Source organism: Corylus avellana, chromosome ca11 (genome assembly GCF_901000735.1).
Source record: "Corylus avellana chromosome ca11, CavTom2PMs-1.0".
In the NCBI taxonomy this organism is placed as follows: Eukaryota; Viridiplantae; Streptophyta; class Magnoliopsida; order Fagales; family Betulaceae; genus Corylus; species Corylus avellana.
The window spans coordinates 2,518,871-2,539,102 of record NC_081551.1 but is presented as its reverse complement, the minus strand read 5'-3'; the positions used below and the strand labels follow the sequence as shown (position 1 = coordinate 2,539,102).

At 35.2% G+C, this 20,232-nt stretch overlaps 2 protein-coding genes across 3 annotated transcripts; both read left to right on the top strand.

The window, feature by feature from the left end:
• Window positions 1–1,814: 1,814 nt before the first annotated feature.
• Window positions 1,815–13,178, top strand: LOC132165447 (sterol 3-beta-glucosyltransferase UGT80A2). The gene is made up of 14 exons (XM_059576018.1): window positions 1,815–2,305; window positions 3,147–3,331; window positions 3,415–3,657; window positions 6,329–6,440; window positions 7,755–7,925; window positions 9,244–9,307; window positions 9,476–9,533; window positions 9,661–9,838; window positions 10,439–10,569; window positions 11,061–11,163; window positions 11,477–11,553; window positions 11,793–11,840; window positions 11,933–12,082; window positions 12,712–13,178. Exons 1-14 carry the CDS (start codon window positions 2,137–2,139, stop codon window positions 12,877–12,879), a joined length of 1,857 nt encoding a protein of 618 aa, XP_059432001.1. The 5' UTR covers window positions 1,815–2,136; the 3' UTR covers window positions 12,880–13,178.
• Window positions 13,179–13,274: 96 nt separating this feature from the next.
• On the top strand, window positions 13,275–17,366 carry LOC132165448 (protein LATE FLOWERING). 2 transcript variants are annotated; one of them, XM_059576019.1, is made up of 2 exons: window positions 13,275–13,449; window positions 16,571–17,366. In XM_059576019.1, exon 2 carries the CDS (start codon window positions 16,573–16,575, stop codon window positions 17,125–17,127), a length of 555 nt encoding a protein of 184 aa, XP_059432002.1. In that variant the 5' UTR covers window positions 13,275–13,449; window positions 16,571–16,572; the 3' UTR covers window positions 17,128–17,366. The 2 variants fall into 2 exon arrangements, with proteins under 2 accessions (XP_059432002.1, XP_059432003.1); XM_059576020.1 differs by lacking the exon at window positions 13,275–13,449 and adding an exon at window positions 16,268–16,435.
• Window positions 17,367–20,232: the final 2,866 nt, after the last annotated feature.

Genomic DNA, 20,232 nt, shown 5'->3' with positions numbered 1-20,232 from the left:
TTGGAGCAAATTTTTTAAATTTAATATATTAAATTGACATTTATTTTTAGAGGATATGAGAATTACTTGTTCTAAATACAAATATCAATTTGATAGATTAAATCCGAGGAATTTATTCTAATTCAATTTGAAGAACAAATTATACGAGAAATAATGAGTAATAGAAATGAAAAGTGAATTGTCTGTTGGTTTTATTCTCGTTACATATCAAATAAAAATCTTATATTATAAACGAATTAGAGCTATTTTTGTTTTATGTTCTCAAAACAAAAATATTAACTAACAACTCAAAATATGAAATATTCAAAACTATTTACATATTTATGTTATGTTAGGATTATTTTTCAAAAACAAAAAAAATCTCCCAAATTAATAAATATATCAGGAGTTTGATATTATCTTTAGCTTAGACAATGCGTATTACATAATTATAAAAGGTTCAACAAATTTTATTAGCAAGAATTTTATATATATATATATATATTGCACGAGACAAGAATTGTAGATTAATATGACGATTGATTATCCAATCATATAATAAATTATGTTTTTTTTTTTAAAAAAAAAAATCAAATTTAGTCCCTAAATTTTTATGCAATTTTAATTTAGTTTTTAAGCTTTCTGGGTTATTAGATTTTTATCTAGTTTAAAATATGCCCCACCATCAACATACCGGCCAATTATTATTATTTTTTTTAATTTTTAATTTTTTGTTTATGAAGGATTACGAGCATAAAACTCTTATATCACAAAGCAAAAACTCTAAGAAAATAATAACCGAAGCTAAGAAAATAATATGAAAGTTATAAGTTATAGATACATATAATAATCTGACATTCAAGACTACCTATCTATGACATCAATATCCGCTAACTCATGATTAATCTTCAGTTGTAACAACAGACTCAATTCAATGCATAGGTAGTTTATATTCCTCTACCTTGGGAGTATAAAATTTCATGCTGAAACTCATCCTTCTTAACTCGATAACAGAATTGGTGGAGGCGAAGCAATAACCGCGCGTGTGGAGCACGCATAGGAGAGTAAAGCTCCTACGTCGGCGCGTGGTGGTAGTGTTGAGACGAGGAGGGCGGCGACAAGTGACGGAGAGGCTGGAGAAGGCGGGGGAGGGGTGCGTCATTGGCTTAGCAAACCTGAAAAGAACAGATCTAGTTTAGATTAGACCGAATCTAAAACCCCAAAGGCGACCAGAACAAAAGAAAATGCGACGACCAAATGAGGTGGTGAGTCGATAGAGAGGAGGGGGTGGTGTGGTTGTTGCTGAAGCCGGTGATGGGGACCAAAAAATGAGACAAAACAAAAAAAATAAGTGTATAAGAGCAAAAGAAGGGGGAGGGGGAGGGAAGGGGGATGAGGTAGGGGGAGGGAGGAGTCCCTAAAGGAACTCACCGGAAAGGAAAAACTAGAGAGAAGTCAAAGGTTCTCTCTGTAGGGCACCGTCCAATTAATTAACGGTATGCTATATCAAACTAATAAATTAATGTTATGCGGCTATTGTTTGACACATCATGTGTTAATTGTACACAACAAAGAAACAAAATTACTTTAAGCTATAAATATATCCTAAAAAAAAAAATTTAAAATAGTTAATCTTAAAAATTCATAAATTAAATTAAAATCTCGCATAAAAATATGAGGACTAATTTTATTTTATATTTCCTTTGTTTTACCGAACAAAAACCCCATTAAATCTCACTGGAATACAACGCATGCGTTTAATCTCAAACCAGCTCCGAACAACTACCCGAACCGCTTTAACAGTTGGATTGTTTTCTTCTTCACGAGGTTTCGAGTCTCACGCGCGCGGTTGCGTACGTGTCCGGTACTCAAATAACAGCACCGTTACGGACACGTACACCGTTTAACCCTCTCTTCTCGAACGCGCGCTCTCTCTCTCTCTCGCAGCCTCTTGTTCCGGAAAACAGAGAATAAGATTCTCCTTCTGAGTAATCGCTCCGAGTTGTAGGTATTCGCGTGTCCAAACACGCTTTCTGGTCTTAGCTCTTCTATCAAGTAAGGTATTTCTGTGATCACGAAAAAAAAGAGTAAGGTATTTCTGCGGATCTGGATCGGGACCAGAGGGGCCGGGTCGGGCGGGGGAGCTCGTCGGAGTCGATGGCGGAGTCGCCGGAGAACCGTCGGTGCCATTCCGAGAGTTCCGGAGAGGTTTCGGTGAGGATCGAGCACGAGATTGGTGGTGGAAGCGGCAGCGATAGCAAAGAGGTGGAGAGCAAAGAGGTCACCAATGGTGGTTCGTTGAACACCGGTCGCAGTGACTCTCCAGGTCTGTGAATTTCTCTTCAGTTGAGCTCGTGTTTGGTTGCCAAGAAACGCGAAACTGAATGAAAATTTTGTTCCGAGTTTCATTTCCTTTTTTTATTTTTTATTTTATTTTTAATGCCTATAAAGTTGTGGGGAAAAGAAAGGAGAATCGGAGATTAGAATAACTACTGGAATTAGAACGCAAACTTGTTTGAGTGTTTTCTAAGAAATGGAATTCTAATTTAATTTCGTTTTTTAAGTGTAATTCCTTGGTTGCATTGCTGTCTGAGAACTTTTGGACTAGCGTTGAATTGCATATTGAGGCATAGAGCAATTTTCATGTGAAATTTCTGTTGAGGGGTCGGCTCGCAATCCTGTTGCTACTGGTGTTTATGTATCTTTTGTTTAGTTTTCTTTGTATTGTTTCAAGTTGCAACCATCGTTTTTTGAGTTTTTTGAGATTATTTTGGACAACGGGTTTAGGAATTCTGGAGTTTTTCTACATCAGCTTTCGCCATTTTCATCCTACAAGTAGTCAATTACCCGTTTGTCCCTTATTGGGTCTTTTTGTTCTAGTTTTGGAAACTGGGTTTTCTTTTCTGGTAAGGATTTGCGAGTGAGATTTGACCCTCATTGTTGATCTGGTCATTTTGTAATATATTGCACCGGGTCTCTTTTTGTTTGCTTCACCCTGCAACTTGGTTCACACGGTAAATCGGCTTGGTGGAATTGGTTCGGGCCGTTTGGTTCAAAACTTAAATATTTAAGAGAGAGAGAGAGAGAGTCTATTTGGTTCTTTTTACTTAATTCTTGTGCATGTATTGCTTTATATGAGTGATATATCTGAGATCTTTTTTGTTCAGGGGTTGCTAGCAAGAATTCTTCTGAAGTAAATACATCACCAGTTGAGATATCAGATGTTGACAAATTGGAATCATTGGGTCCGATCAAGTTGGAAAGATCAAAAACTGAGGGGAGAAGACAGAAGAATGTACTTGCTGAAGAGGCAGCACAAATTTTTGACGATACAATTTCTGTCCAGCAGAAGGTGAACTTTATGTCAGTTTGCCTCAAGCATGGTTTCCAGTATAGGGTTACCTGGGCGTTTTATTGATTTTTCAAACTGTGCAGCTAAAACTGTTAAACAGAATAGCTACTGTGAAAGATGATGGAACTGTAGAATTTGAAGTTCCAGTAGATGTTGAAGCACAAGCTCTTGGTGCTGGATCTGTTGGTGCTTATTGCGCTGCTGTGAATGATGAGCCTTTGGATGCAACAGACCTTCTGTACATACCGCCTTTGCAAATAGTAATTCTTATTGTTGGTACACGTGGAGATGTTCAACCCTTTATTGCAATTGGCAAACGATTGCAGGTTTTGAGACTTTTCTAATATTCACAAGCTTATTTCTTTTTATTCAAAGTATATGTGTGAATAATCTTTGAAGCTTTTGACTTTTGAGATTGACTGTGATTTTAATTTTGACATGTGATTGCATTTCAGCCACAAAAGTTTTACAGAATTTAACTAATGCGATTTAGGTTTGATCTCTGTAATTTTCTGTAGGCCATACAACCTTACTCAGTTATGTGCATGCCTTACTCATGTAATCAACCATAAAAAGACTTGTACAAAAGGTGAAAAATCTAAGCCCCGCATAAATTTGAGTGGAGAAACTTCGGAAACATAATCTTTGCCATGGGTATACAGGACGAGTCTTCTCTCAGTCCTCTTTTTGTCCTGTATAAAGGATGTCATATGTTTCTAACTTGTAATTACAAATATATCATATATTTCTTCAAAAAAAAAAAAAAAAAGAAGAGAGAGAAAGAATGGTATACATTTATTTGCAGAGTCTGTTCATATTTTTCAAACGTGTGAACACAATATGATCACGATTTACATAATGATTCATAGAGCATTTTTTGTTTAAACATGTTGCCCAACTGTTTCTCTGACGTTGTGCATTAAAGAATGTTGTTGATGATTTTAGTTCAAGGCCCTTCATTAAATGTAATAGAGTTGATGGGTCATTTTTTTTCTTTATTTATTTTAATAGTTAATAATATAGAAATGACAACACCCTAGTAGGCCAGTGTCAAGGATGCATTGCTGCATATGATAGCTTCTCCCAAGGAAGGTCAATCTAGGTCCTTAATGGATGAGTGTCAAGAAAAAAGTAAAAGAAAAAGAAGAATGGATATTGGTGAACTGAGAGCCTTATATATGAAGATCTAAGGAGCGCCAATTGAAGCGTCTAATTGTCTGAGATAAGGAGCTTCTTTCACTTGCCTTTAGTTTGGACTTGTAATCAAGTGCTGATAGGGAATTTTTTTTTCTTGGAACTAGGTAATCTATTCAAAAGAGGAAAGTTGCATTTTTTGAAAAAAATACAAAAACTTGGTGGCCTTTGGATTAGAGATGTTGTGTGTGGACAATGGAGGGCAGACACAGAATACAATGTAATGAGGACGAACAAGGGCTGACTTACATGGCAACGTACAGGTCACAGAGATGTAGATTATGCTTAAAAGAATGTAGGAACCATTTTAGTTGACTAGTTTAATTAATCAATTTCTGTTCTTATTACTTTAAAACCTAAATTGGACATTGAGGAGTAAAATATGGCAGCTCATGGTTTGATTGGTTGCTAATTGTATGAAGTAGTTCCCTAATGCGGTAGAGTATTAAGTAAAACTAGAAAAAACTTGAAAAAGGTCAGAGTACTTGATCGTAAAAAAAAAATAATGTGAATATTTCAAAATTAAACATACTAGTGGAGAACTTTTGCACTTCATGGGATTCACTATATGATTTTATTTAGAAACTATTTTATTTAACTTTTTGTCTATCAATAGTACAAATCCTAATCCAACCTGTTATATCAAACCAGACATCATACTTTGCTGTTCAGTGCACCTCAACTGCTATCATAATTTAGAAAAGGAATCTTGAAACCACCAATTGCTTAAAGCTGATACCTCTTGGGCTTACTTCATCTCATTAGACCAAGGGTTCTTGGACCTACAGTTTGCTAGGCCCCCATATGATGGACAGAGCAAAAGTTGAAGGCATATTTTCTTTAATTAAAAAGATCCATCATGCAATATGGTAGGCCTTATTTATTACGAAAATTAAATAAAATTTGTCCTGAATTAGCTGTTTTTTTTTTTTTTGTATTTGATCATAACTAAAATAATGGTGAGCATTTCGCATGATACTTTGCAGTTTAGTTTATTTTATTTTTATTTTTTTGGAGTAAAACTTTTGAGCTTCTTCTACTTCAAACAAAAACAGTTCAATTTAATGCATATCCTATTTGCTGATGTATATATATATTTTCTTCTAATTCTAGGAACATTCGAATCCTTAAAATTGTGATTGAGGGAAGGCTTGAGCCTTCTGCTCTTTGAATCACTTAGATTGATTGGATACATAAAAAGATATATGACACCGAATTTCCCTGAACTGGTAGATCTAAGATCTGGAAAGCCTGGATGTTGATGTTTCAGATACTCTGTGGGCTGGTACAATAGTTGTTTTTACTTGATTAGTAAGATCTCACTATCTTGTTTGAGCTAATAAGCTTCTGGAAAAACGTAGAGTGCTTAGTTGCCCTACAGTCAAGGCCAGTTTCCTTTCTGCTCTTCTTCTGCATTTGGCAGCTTTACTAAATTGTGAATCATTTCTACAAAAAAGTTTCATTCTTTCTTATTTATTTGTTTTTTTTTGCTTGTATTAATGTTGGATATCTTTCAGTGGTATTTAGATCTGAGAAGATTTTGTTAGTATGATTAATTGATACTTCATAAACAATGGTGATACCTTTGCGTTTGGTTAGATGAGTCTAACTTATTTTAGAAGCACTTTAAATGTTGATTTCTGATTATTGCTTATCAAGGATACGAAGATTATGTGAATTAAATTTGATGTTTGATTTTATATGTCCATATTTATCTGTATATTTATATTTATTTCAGTATGGGCCATTCAAGATATTGCTGAGGGTAATTTGAGTGTATTTACAAGAATATTTTGCATGCAGGACTATGGCCATCGTGTTAGACTAGCAACTCATTCAAATTTCAAAGAATTTGTCTTGACTGCTGGGTTGGAGTTTTACCCTCTAGGCGGAGATCCAAAAGTTCTTGCTGGTTGTATGTATCTCAATGCACCATTTATGTTCTGGTCTTATGTTGACTCTATGCAGTCTTGTCAAAGTAGTTACATATCTCTTATGTGTGATTGAGAAGCACTGGTTGGGAAATGACTTTCACTGACTGCTTGATGCATAAATTGCTTCAATGATATGCCTTTGTGTCATATCTGAGGGATGCTCTTATGATGCTTTCAAGTTTGTATACCATTGCTCCTTTTGAAATATGATACACATTGAGCTTTTCTGTTACTTTTTATGCTCATTGAGAGTATTTCACTATAAATTAGCAGAATATATAAACTAATATGACATATGTGTATGTTAATGACAACACGCACACACACACACACATAAAAACTATTGGAAATTAATGGCTCAGTTTAAAGGCTACGCTTGGGCACTGCACAAAGCAGTGCTGATACTTTTTGGGGGAACATTTGAATTGTTTTTGTAGAGATGGAATACTAACAGTTTCACCTCTTGGACTTATTCTGGGTGTGAAATGGTGTTTGATCCTAGTTCCCTGGCAACTTAATTTTGGTAGGTGAATATCTAAATGTTTTTCTTTAATTACTTGTCTCTAGTTTGCACATGACTTTCTTAACGTTGAAGTGATAATTTTTTTGATCAATCATAATGGATTGAACAAAAGAAGAAAAGAGGGCAAAGCTGAAGCACATGGGTTGCATGGTACAGACGAAAGAAAATCAAGCTCAATGAAATACAATCTTAAGTCTCTTGGAAGTCTGATCTCAGCTTAAATAAACAATAAATTGCTTAAATTTTTCATGCGTTCTATTTTAAGATTTTTTTTCTTTTGAGTTTTTTCCCTGCTATTCAAACAGATGTTATGTGAAGAAGCTCCTCTCACATGAGTGCACACGCACACACATAGCATGAATGCATGCATATCTGTTATAATAAATTATATGCTTCTTAATTATTGTGTTTGTTGTTGTTGTTGTTATTATGATGATTTTATTATTATTATTATTATTATTTTTTTATGAATAATAATTTATTGAAGAAGAAGAAAAGCTCGCATACATGAAAAGTATGCAAGAGAAGCGACCACCCTATTGGTGTCAAAAATTTAAAAAGTTCACAAAATCCACAGAATTTGAGGAGGAGAAATTAGGAACAAAAGTAACAGCCCACTCTAAAAGGGTGCTCAGGAAAGAAGCTTTTAATTGGACTGCATTATGATTATGATGATGATGACAATGTTTCATTTGTTTTTTTTTTTTTTTTACTTTGGAACTCCAAAGAAGAATGTTGACTCTACTAATTCCAAATTTCTTTTTCCAAACAGTTATGGTAAAAAATAAAGGCTTCTTGCCGTCGGGGCCTTCTGAAATACCTGCTCAACGAAATCAAATGAAAGAAATTATATATTCATTACTTCCAGCTTGCAAAGAGCCTGATATTGATTCTGGTATCCCCTTTAAAGCGGATGCAATCATTGCCAATCCACCAGCATATGGTTAGAACTTGTCACTGTTGTATTTGTACTTTTTCAAGTATGATGAACATTCTTTTTTTCCTTTCCTATGTTTCTTTGAAAAAGAAATTTTAATGGGAGGAGAATGTACAGGTAAAAAGGGTGCAAACAAGAGGTTATAAACAACTTTGGCAAGAAAGTGAATAAATAATTCTGATTGTGTAGTGCTTAGTTGGTTGTAAACATTGGGTATGTTTGTTAATGTGCTTTGGGGAGTGTTTTTTGTGTTTTTGTTTGAAAAGTGTTTTGTGTGACATAAAGTAGTAGTAGTTGTTTTTTTTTTTCTTGTTTTTTTGTTTTTGTTTTTTTGTTTGTGTGTGTGTGTGTGTGTGTGTTTTTAGGAGTGTTTTGTGTTTCAGGTTATTTGTTAATATTATTTGTTTTGATAACAAAAGACAAAATGCCGAGAACAAAATTTTTAACAAACATAGCCAATATTCTCTTAGGAAGGCAAGGACTAACTAGTGTTTCCTCGATATATGAACAAGATTACCATGGAAGAGTTGGTGAACATTGTTCTGACTCATAGCTCTAAGATGACTATCATGAATGAACCTAACAAAAAAGGAAAAAAAGAAAGAAAAAAGATGACTATCATGAATGAGCCAGCTTCAACACCACCTAGACTCTTAATCATCGACAGATTTGCACTGACCTCAACATAAAAGGATGAACCTGGTCTGTCTATTTGTACGCATTCACTTAACTCACTCCTAACCTCCCTAGACATTGCAAAGAACACATAATTAAAACTGCCAGGTAAGGGCTGTTCAAGGGAACAAGAAAGGAGTTTGATAAAAAAGAGTTTGGAAATGTCTCGCTTAGTTAACAAACATCGAGTTTGGAGTCGGGGCAGCATGGGTACGAGCCTATTGAAGTGAAGTTTGGAATCATTTTGGTTTTCTATCTTCAGATTACCAAATTGGAGAGTCACCAATGCCTTTTAGCGATTCGACGTGCCCCCCTAAGCTAGACGCTTCACCTACCTGACCTCAGAGGGAATATAATGAGTCGCCCTAGGGTCTTACTACGAGTCTGAATTGCTCTGTAGGATAGTAGGGCAAATGAATTCTGATTGTGCAGTGCTTAATTGGTTGTAAATATTGTGGATTTTGAAACATAATTGTAGACCATGTTGGTTTTGCAAAAGTTAAGCTAAACCTTGTATTATTCACCATTGGACAGAATTCATTGTGGTGCCACCTGATTGTATTCTTACTTTCTTTCCACACTTTATTCAACTTAAGCTTATATTTCCTTGTTTTATATTCTCCTAGTAACCTGCACAATACTTCTATAGGGCATACCCATGTGGCAGAGGCACTAAAAGTTCCGATTCATATATTTTTCACGATGCCATGGACGTAAGTCTTGTCTGGCTAATGGAATCTTACTAAGTTATGTATTGCTTTTAACTGTTCTCTATTTTGTAGTACATATTTTCTTCATGTATATTACTGGTCACATTGTATTATATGGCTTAACGGAAAATTTTGAACTGCATTGTATATGTTTTACTATTTTCATACCAGGCCAACTAGTGAATTTCCTCATCCTTTGTCCCGTGTGAAGCAACAAGCTGGATATAGGGTGAGTCTATTGATTTCTTTCCTTTTGTTGTCATTACTTCCTCCCTAATTTGTACTGTTGCTTCCCTCCCTTTTCCAGCGCTGTGGTAATTTCTAGTTAACTTTTGGCACCATGTTTTTTTTTTCAGCTGTCATATCAAATTGTTGATTCCTTGATTTGGCTTGGAATTCGGGACATGATCAATGATGTTAGGAAGAAAAAGCTGAAGCTTCGTCCTGTGACATATTTAAGTGGTTCACAGGGCTCTGATACTGATATCCCACATGGATATATATGGAGTCCTCACCTTGTTCCTAAACCAAAAGGTGGTTGCTTTTGATTTAATCATGTCTTATCATACTGCCAATCATATTTATATGGAATCAACCTGTTACAATTTCGGTTTGAAGCACTTAATTGGTTTATCCCTGATTCCCTGATAGTTGTAGCACCTTGTGGTTTTCAATCCTGTTGTTCTAGTGAACAACCGGAAAAAAGGAAGGGTGGCTTTCTATGTTTTAAGGAAAAATAAAAGAAGAGGATGAAGAAGAAAGATTTAAAAAATTGGTTTGGGTTGACTTGCGGTGTTGTAGAGGATGCTTGTCCTTTAGTCTGTCCTATGTGCTATTTGAATACTTTATTCTATTGTTGTTGCTCTCTCTTATTGCGCTCCAACAAACAAATTTTTTCCTGAAATGTAATCAAGAGTATTTCTACAAATCTGATATGCATGTTTTTTGACTCAAGCTTGTTCTTTTCTCTCTTTTTATTTATTTATTTTTAATGATTTATTTTTCCTTGTTTAAGTGTGACAGCATTTACTTTTCTTGAAACGACATATTGTGCATCATCCTTGTATAAACCAAAATGAATTTTTGATGCAATCATATGAATATCTGGATGTTATTTTGTTTGTTGTTTTGCAGATTGGGGACCTAAGGTTGATGTGGTGGGATTTTGCTTCCTTGATCTTGCATCGAATTATGAACCTCCTGAGTCGTTAGTAAAATGGCTTGAGGCTGGTGAAAAGCCTATTTATATTGGATTTGGTAGCCTTGTGAGTTTGACTTCTTATTACTCTCATTGATTTATATATATTCTCTCGCTATATTATTTTCTGTTAATTTATCTACTGAGCCTCTTTTGGCCATGATCTTTGAAGTAGAGGGATATTTGGATCTAGTCTTTAAAATTTGGTGATTGTAGTGAGTTCTTTACTGTTTAGCCAACCTATTTCTTAACTTGGTACACAGATAACAAATCCTTTAGGGTTCAATCTTCATGGAAGTCTAAACAGTACTTGGTTAAATGTCGTAATTTTTTTTTTTCAATGGAGTCCTTAGTAAAATTTAAATGTTATACACGCAAGAGTGGATCCTTCTAAAGAAGGGTAAATGTTGTTAACTTGTCATGATATGTGAATTTTATCATGTTCCTGGCGTTCTGCCTCTGACTTCTTACTAAATTGTGTTTTATGTCTCTTCTCTTGGATAGAGTTTGATCTTCTTTTTTTTTTTTTTTTTTTGTTTTCCCTCTTTTTGATGCCAGCCTGTTCAAGAGCCAGAGAAAATGACCCAAATTATTGTGGACGCATTGCAAATGACTGAACAGAGGGGCATCATTAACAGAGGCTGGGGTGGCCTTGGGAACTGTAAGTTTAGTTTCAACTATAAAGCTGTATGTTTGTTATATGAGTAATGCTATAAACTACATTTTGTTTCCACAATTCTGACGTGACAATTCCAACAAACCCTTGGATCAGTTTTTTTTTTTTTTCTCTATTATTTTTTTATAAAAAAAATCCAATGGATGGTTGAGACTGCCACGTTAACATTATATGATAGTTGTGAAATTAAAATATGGTATATAGTATTACTCTTCTTATGTATTTATGGCCACTATCGCTATTGGATCACAAATTTTACGTTTGCTGGTTTACTTAGCCGAATTTTGTTTCTTTCCAGTGGCAAAACCAAACGAGTCCATATACTTATTGGACAACTGCCCTCATGACTGGCTATTCTTACAATGCAAGGCTGTGGTGAGACTTAAATTATAGTTTTGTCATTTTGAAATCTTTAATTTTCAGAAGCATCCTAAATATGACAATGACCCAAAATAACCTGGCCCAGACCAGATTTGCAATGCCAATTTTTGTCTAGGGCCATGCTCAGGCTTGGAAGATGTTGTCCCAGTCCCATATGCTTGTAGCTTGTTGTTTTCAATATTCTTCTTGTATGTGTTAGGAAATTTTTATCCATTTTTGCACATTGCTTTCAGGTGCATCATGGGGGTGCCGGAACAACAGCTGCTGGTCTTAAAGCTGCGGTAATGGCCTCATAGCTTGCTGCATTTAAGGTTGCTTTTGATTCCATTTATTGGCTTCAGCTTATTTTTTCCATGTTGTTTTTGCCAAATAGTGCCCTACAACCATTGTACCTTTCTTCGGTGACCAACCTTTCTGGGGAGAGCGAGTACAAGACAGAGGAGTAGGTCCTGCACCCATTCCAGTTGAAGAGTTTTCCCTTAACAAGTTGGTTGATGCAATAAAGTTTATGCTAGATCCCAAGGTAATTCTGTAGTCCTTGAAAAGGTAGATACAGTTATCTACGTTTGCACTAAACTGCCTTGATTAAAAGAGAAGTCATATTCTATATGTAGAATTTGTTTTCGCTTGTAAAACTAAATGTAAGTGTCAGTTCTTTTCCTGCCTTCCTCTTTTACCTTCGGTTTAATTGATGGGGATTATGTAATAATACCCATACCTCTTAACAGCCTAGAGTACTTAAACTACCCGACTTCCCCAATGGGGCCCTAATAAGATACCAGTTTACCCCTGATTTGTTAGAGCATGTAATTTATCATCCACACCTGGTTTTACCCCTACATAAAGGTTCTAATGGATGTCTAGCTTTGACTTTCAATCAACATTTTAAACATGGTGACTGGATAGTGAATTTTAGCTTTTTGGCTGTAACTGTAGTTTACATGAGATGTAGAAGAAAAATTAGGCTTTGTTGTATGAACAAAATAGGAAAATCATTCAATATTTCAAGCTTGCCTATCCTGTCAACTTCAGTTACTCGGGAAGGGTAGTTAATTTATAGAATCTTTGTGGAACTCTTGAAAACGTTTATGGTCACTGGATTCTAGAGACTGCAAACTACCTCATGATGAGCTTACCTAAGAATCATTCCAGGTGAAAGAGCGTGCAGTTGAACTTGCAAAGGCCATGGAGAACGAGGATGGTGTGACTGGAGCGGTGAAAGCCTTTTTAAAGCATCTTCCTTCCAGAAAGCCAGAGCCAGAGCCAGAATCAGTGTCGCCAGGCTTTTTCTCTTTGAGTAAATGTTTTGGCTGTGCTTGAATCCTTGATGGTTGTTGTTTTTAACCCTTCCATGTATTTCTTGTCCAATTATTATATCCTGCGAGTGTAGATCTTAGAATGTCCTCAACAGTGCCTTCTCTGAAAAGAGGGGGGGAAAGGGAAAAGAAAGAAAGAAACTGCTTGGAAATCCTGTTCATAGAATCTCACTCCTACTTCCTGAATTGTAATTTTATTTATTTATTTCAGTCAATATCTATTCAGTTCAAGGAATCCCTTTTCCTTTCTCAAATTTTGTTTTCTTTTCACTCTGAAGATAAAATGTACTTTTTTCATGTTTATTTGATGGTGTTCACTGTTGAGCTTGCAGGCTCTTTAGGGATTCCTTCTTTTCTATACTTGTCCATGAATCGTCTCTCTTTTAGCTCCTTTAATACAATTTTGCATAATCAGGGGAAAACACACGGAGAAAAAGAAAAACTTTTTACATCTTTCAATCCCTCGGAATAATTTGTCTTTGTAGACATCAAATGCGGGGAAGAGTAGACACAAGCAAATCAGAGAGTCATGCAATCATTGTACCACAACAGTGGTGTTAAGAAACTTTACAAGGTACGTGATTCATTTTTTTATCAGTTTAAGCTTTTGGAATAAAGTGGTAATTTAACATGATATCAAAGTTGAGGTTTGAAGTTTGAACCTTGACTCTGCAGTTCATTCTTTATTTCAGTTAAATATTTTACGTATTAAGTTTCACTTATTAAGAATAAGTTTGAGTCCATACGTGAAAAGTGGATGTTAAATTATTAATAAAATGATTAAATTCAGGGTTTCTTGTAAGTTTAAACGTTTGGGATAAAGTGGTGATTTGATAGATGGATTTGTGCTAGGAAGAGCAAAATTTTGATAGTAGCCATTAAACTCATAGCTAGGCACTTGAGTCCTTAGATGGAACCCTATTTATGGGCAAGTGTTTTTGATATTTTCAAAATCTGTCTTTGGTTGTTTTTCGTTGGATCTTCTATGTATTCACTAGGGAGTCCACCAAGTCTGAAATAATTGGGGTGGTCTTTTTTAATGAGTAATGCAAACAATTATATTTTTATCCAATCACTATTTTACTTTGTTGACATGACAATTTCAATATTTGAACGTTACTTTCTCTCCGCCGACGTGGTTTCTAACATTATTCTTTATATAACACATGTTCCCCTTAGAATTTGAGCAATCTGAAAGTTTGATTGCTGCCTTGGAAGCATTACTTAGTTTCTCATTTATTTTGGAAAGGAAAATGAAAGGAAAAGGGGAAAAAAGGATAATATCTGATTTTATAAGATGTGAAATGAATGAGCCTGTTAAAGAGAGAGAGAACATCTTTGGTTTCCTTTTTCTTTTGGTACAAGATAATGACCTTTTTAAATTAGATGTCCGATTGGTAAAAGAAGATGGGAGGCTCCAAGGGGTTTTGAATCCAAGCGCGGAGCTCGATTATTGACATATGCTTTAAAGCTCAAAGGTATTTTTTGACTGAAAAAAGGGATTTATTCTCAAGTATTTTAGGGCTCAAAAGTTCAATCAGGATGGAACATTTATGTGAGAAAAGTGAGAGGAAATGAGTGACTTGAGTTTATTGCTATTGTTTCAATATCATCGGAGTTATTTTTCTTCTGCCAAGCAAAACACATGAGCACGTGATCCATTAGCCAAACAAAAGTACTTTCAAAAATCTTTTGAGATTGGGGTAAGGAGTTTAAAAAGTACTTTTAATACATGAAAAAACATGTTAAACAAAAAGTTTGGTCTGTTTGGTAAAAAATTTAGAAAGTAAAAGGTTAAAACACACTTTTCCATTTATTATGCAATCCCGAACATGCTCTAAGCTTGGCTTCCTATAAATTGGAACTCTTCAAATACACTTCTGGGTGAGAAATAATCACATATATTCTTCTTTGTTTCTCAGCCATTTTGCGCAAAACTAGGGCTGGCAAAACAGGTACCTGGTAAATAAATAGGTACCCGCTTATCCTATGCATGTAACTATTTTTTATGACGCTTATATGAACCTTAGTATAAAAAAAACATGCACAAGATAAACGGGTCGTAAATGAGTCATATCAGGTACCTGTTTTGCCCCTTTTTTTGGGAAGTATTTGAGGTGTTGTTTGATCGTTTAAACTTAACATTAGTCATCTAACAAATGTGAGAGAGTTTTTATAGGGTTTATCTGCCCAAACAGATAGGTGGACAGCCCAAAATTTACTTAGTAAATGAATTCTATATTAGTTCTCTTACATTTATTTATTTATGTATTGTCTAAATTATTTGAACAACAAAAAACTCTATTCCTTATATTTACCATTGAAAAAAAAAAAACAAAAAACAACAAACGGACAAGAAAATTGAGACAAAATAGTTGTGGTTACTCGGCGGTGATGATGATTGAAGAAGGAGATCTTTTTCAACATCTTGTGGGGTGCCACGTGCGAGGAAATGCATATTGAGTAGAACCAAAGCATTGGGTTCTCTTATTGGGGGGTGCATGCAAGGCATGGGTGAAAGGTGACAACTTGCATGGGATTGGCGGTGGAGAATAGAGGACGTGGACTAGTGGGTGTTTGACCCATAATCATTTATACAAAAAAGCAGATGAATGCAGCAGAGGAGCCATTTGCTCTGAATCCTGCACAGGAGAGAGAGAGAGAGAAACAGAGAGAGATAGAGACAGGAACAGAGAGAGAGAGAGAGAGAGAGAAAGGTAAAAATTAAGGCAACCAACCAACACAAATTCCCAGACCAATTGTGGGGGACTGAGTTGAGCTTTTTAAGTCACCCAATCTGGAAGGATTGACCATTGGAGATGACAGAGCTGATCAGATCATGTAAAGCTTTGGCTCTTCTGACACTCTGACTTCCCTTGATTCTCACCTCCCTTCCTCTCCACTACCAATTGGCCACTTCATGGGCTTCTTAAATTTGAAGATAACCCCCAGGCGCTGTTGATTAAATGCTGTGGAAATTAGTCCGGACCTACCCCTCATGCCAACTGCAGGACAACCTAGTTGAATAGGACAACACCGTCTTTACACCAGTATGGGATTTTGATAACATAATCTGGGAAATGAAACTAGCAAAAACAGAGTAAAACCACTGCAAAAGGAAAAACCAAAGTGCAGCCAAAAGTGAATGAAACCGCTCGATTGTCAGGGAAGAAAGAGAGAGAGAGAGAGAGAGAGAGAGAGAGAGATTCCATTTCCCAATCCAAGCGGCTCTTTCCTACCAATCACTTTCGTTACATCAGCATGCAGAAATATCTTGGACGATACTTCTTCTCTCTCTCTCTCTCTCTTATCTCCTCTTACAGTAGGAAGCCCATACACCGCTGTGTGTGAAGCACTCTATTTAATGAATAAACCTAGAGACTCTTCACATTTTCCAACTCTTTGAGAACTTGGCTTCTGAACTCTCTTTTCTACTCTTTTTGATCAGATCAAACGCCAAAAAGCCCAAAAGTCACTACATTTTTTCATCATTCTCTTTCTTTTTCCTACTCTCTCCTCTGCACTCCTCTGCTCAAGCATTTCCTCTACTCTTTTTAAAGGTTTTCAATTCCCACATGTTTAACACAGCTAGGATACATATTTCTGTTTAGAAATTAATTTGCTTATCTGGGTTCTGTTTGATTTTCAACATTTTTACTTATCTACTCACTTATTTACCTTTTTGGTTTTGACAGACATGGAAGATGAGGTAAAAGCAGCCCAAGTTAGAGCAACTAATCCAGAAAACACAACAACAACATCAAGAGTATTCCCTTGTTTATTTTGTGCAAGAAAGTTTTACAGTTCCCAAGCCTTGGGAGGCCATCAAAATGCTCACAAGAAGGAGAGAACAGCTGCAAGAAAGGCCAAACGTGCTGCAGAATATGCAGAAGGAAACTTCTCTTCACCTTCGCCGCCACCTCCTCTGGTTTTTGCTCCAACTCATCACTTGGGCATGCTACATCCTTCCATGTATATAACTCCACACGCTGCCAATCTCCGATCTTTCCCCAGTCACCAACCGTCGGATCGTTTTGGATCCAATATTGGTGCAGCAGCCAGGTTTGAGAATTTAGTCTACTATGGTGGGAGTTATCCAGCCAACCAATACCACTTTGAAGAAGATGAGCTCTTGAAATGGCAGAGAAGCACACGATCATGCAATAACTTCAATGGACCTGTGATGAATGATGATCACAATCTTGATAACAAGGATAAGGATCAAAAGCTCGATCTTTCTCTCCATTTATAAATAGAACTTGTATTTAGCATACTGTTATATAACTGAGAGAACGTGACCGACAGTAAAAATTAGTCATTATTTTTAATGTCACGTTCTTTCGGTTGCATGATAGTTGAATATACGAGTTTAATAATAAAAATGGAGGATATGGAATTGAAGAAGATGGGTAGGCTAGAGGGAGCAATGGCCATTTTTTTTTTTTTGGTTTTTTGTTCTTAGAGGGCTTAAACTACATGTTTTAGCGAACAATGAGGATTTATTTAGTCAATTTTGTGGATCAATTAAATTGTATTTCCATGACATCATTGTCTACATTCTACAACTTTTTCTTACATACATCAATAAAAAAAAATTTGTTCTTGTTGGAAGCTTTTATCAACCTTAAATAAATAATACGAGTTTCTTTTATTGACAAGGAATAAAATAATATAATATATATAAATATGCTTTTAGTGAACAAAACCGTAGTGATCAGAAAAGAATTGCTATGATTCGATGCATTGTACAGATCGCAGGGTGTCCGACAAAGTTTTTGGGACAATTATGCTTCATCCTCCCAACTAGGACCATTTTTTGATTTTAGCATTTAAAGTTTAAAAAGTAATATTCCACTTTTATTTTATTTTTTTAAAAAAAGTGGTCAAACCAATCCATGACAATTGTCCGTGGCCCTCCCCTTTTTTTTTTTTTTTTTTTTTTTTAATTTCTATCATTTTTCTTATATATTTATATATTTTTTTAATTAAAAGTGACACATTATCATTTTATTGGAACTGACGTGATACTTAACGGTAGAGATCTTTATACTGGAGCTCTTTTTCTATTATTTCTTTCTGTCATATCTTTATTAGCGGGCTGGTTACACTTACAACCAAAATGGAAACCTAGCGTTTCGTGGTTTAAAAATGCCGAATTTTGTCTCAATCATCATTTGTCACGATTATTCGGAGTAAGTTCCTTGGCTTGGACATGACATTTAGTCCATGTCGCTATTCCTGAATCCAGGGGTAATACGTTCGATGGAATAATTCTGAAAGTATTTTAATAGAATTTCACTCCAAGAATTAAATTATTGTTTTGACATATCTTAAGGACCTCTGAATTCATTTTGATACGACATGAAGTAATTTGTAATTTAAGTCAACCATATAGACTGATTTTGCATTTATTCAAAAAAAAAAAAAAAAAAAAAAAAAACTACAATATATCGCTTATAGTTTTTTCAACGGTTTATTGTAATAAATGTGCAATCAAGTCAATAAAATTGAATTAAAACAATATTGTCTCTTTGTTTCATTTTATTTATATTTTATCGTAAAAATCAACCAACAATGTTCATCAGTGGACCAAATATGGGCCCATAAAGAAGTTGTCAAAGAGGGCCCATAAAGAAGTTATCAAAGAGGCTAGCTGCCGGTTCAAGTAGCCTAAGGCCTTATGGACCTCACGATTTAGATCGGTTCGGTTTGGGCTTTTATATTTTTTTGTCTACTTTTGAAAGTCGGGTTGTTTCTTGGATCAATGCATTCGGAAAACTGACCCGACCCTTCCCTTGAAAAACTATGCTAGAAAGTAGAAATGTTCATACTTTCCTCGCTATTTCTTAAAGAGAAACCCTAAAATACTACAAAAGTATCTCACACTCATCTTACACATTTGACATGGCATGATCCAGCCAATCAAGCCATGTCAACCTCCATTTTATTTTATTTTATTTTTTTTAGGAAAAAACACAAATCAAACCAACGTGAGATTTTCTTTTCATTTCACCCTTCCAAATTTCTTCCATTCAAAATTGACCAATCGACAAATAGGCAACCGCATAAAGTGTGGACTCGGCAATGTTCATGACCCAACATCCCACAAAGCTTAAGTTTGTTGGATTATTTCAATCGCAATCAAATTTAATTGTTTAGTTGTTAGACATATAGCAGAACACAAAATTCTATGTTACTGAGATAATCAGTACTGTACTGGAACTCGTATAATTGTACATGCCAAACATTCTATGGTACTAAAAAACACATTTTTTTTTTTTTATTAACAAAACCCTATTTTGGTCAATACGAGCAAACATATATTGACTTGGTTTAAGGTACAAGACTAGACTTTGTCAAATCTTGATGTCTTTGAAGATGATTTGGATGAGTCGGTGCAAATCTATTGAGCGTAAATCTAGCAACTGAGAGCGCAAAAAAGTAAGCCCACCTTATGAGAACGCATAGAAAATGCTTGTTGGAACTTCAATCTGTGTGGGACTTGAAGGGATATTGGACAACATACCACCCACTTCTGTTTTCCAACATAAACATAAAGACAATGAATTGTACTTGTGGCTCTACTATAGTGGGGTCAACTGTCTTCCTAATTTCACTGTGTTTTTGGAGTTCTTTTCTGCACCGATTTTGAGTCTTTCCCCAAGTTGATTTTGAAGTTTGTTATTTGACCGACTTAATGCCTTACTAAAGCAAGACTTTGCAACACGGCAAGGTGGAAAAAAATCTGTCATCTCGCTAATGTTTTCTCATTCTCACTTTATTGTGCTGTAAGACACTTAGAGAATAAGAAAGTTTTCATATGTTGATTTTCTCGATCTCTTTTGTGTGAAAGAGAGATTTGAGTGTATTGAGACTATAAATTTTGAGTAATTTTTTCCCTATTCTTTTGTAGTCCATCTACAGTACTAGACTGATATGACAATGTTCATCAGCCATTTGATCAATCATATATATTGTTAAAAAAGAAACCCTCCAAGAGGTAATAGACACTGTTACATCAGTCTAGCGTTATCAGGTGTGATGAGGATGTAAAATGTAGCATTATTCTATTATATTTAGGCATATGCACGTCTTTTTCAGTATATTAAATCAAATAATTTTTTTTTCTCATTTAATTTATGATAAAACTTTCCTCTAAATTAGGTTAAAATAAATTCTTCCAATCCATATATTTCTCCTTAAAATATGTGATTCCTTTATACATTTTTAATAGAATTAACATAATATGTCTTTAAATCATATAATTCTAGTAAATTCACGTATTGTTAGAGTCAAGTGTCCCTCAAACTACAAGCCGGATTAACTTCTCGATAATGCAACCTTTTGCTTCTCGGCC

What these genes read in the sequence shown, in the direction of transcription:
- LOC132165447 (XM_059576018.1), top strand. Translation starts at nt 2,137, where the DNA reads ATGGCGGAGTCGCCGGAGAACCGTCGGTGCCATTCCGAGAGTTCCGGA. An exon ending in CCTTGTTCCTAAACCAAAAG is followed by an intron (nt 9,839 to 10,438) that starts GTGGTTGCTTTT and finishes GTTGTTTTGCAG; the next exon opens with ATTGGGGACCTAAGGTTGAT. An exon ending in CTGGGGTGGCCTTGGGAACT is followed by an intron (nt 11,164 to 11,476) that starts GTAAGTTTAGTT and finishes GTTTCTTTCCAG; the next exon opens with TGGCAAAACCAAACGAGTCC.
- LOC132165448 (XM_059576019.1), top strand. Translation starts at nt 16,573, where the DNA reads ATGGAAGATGAGGTAAAAGCAGCCCAAGTTAGAGCAACTAATCCAGAA.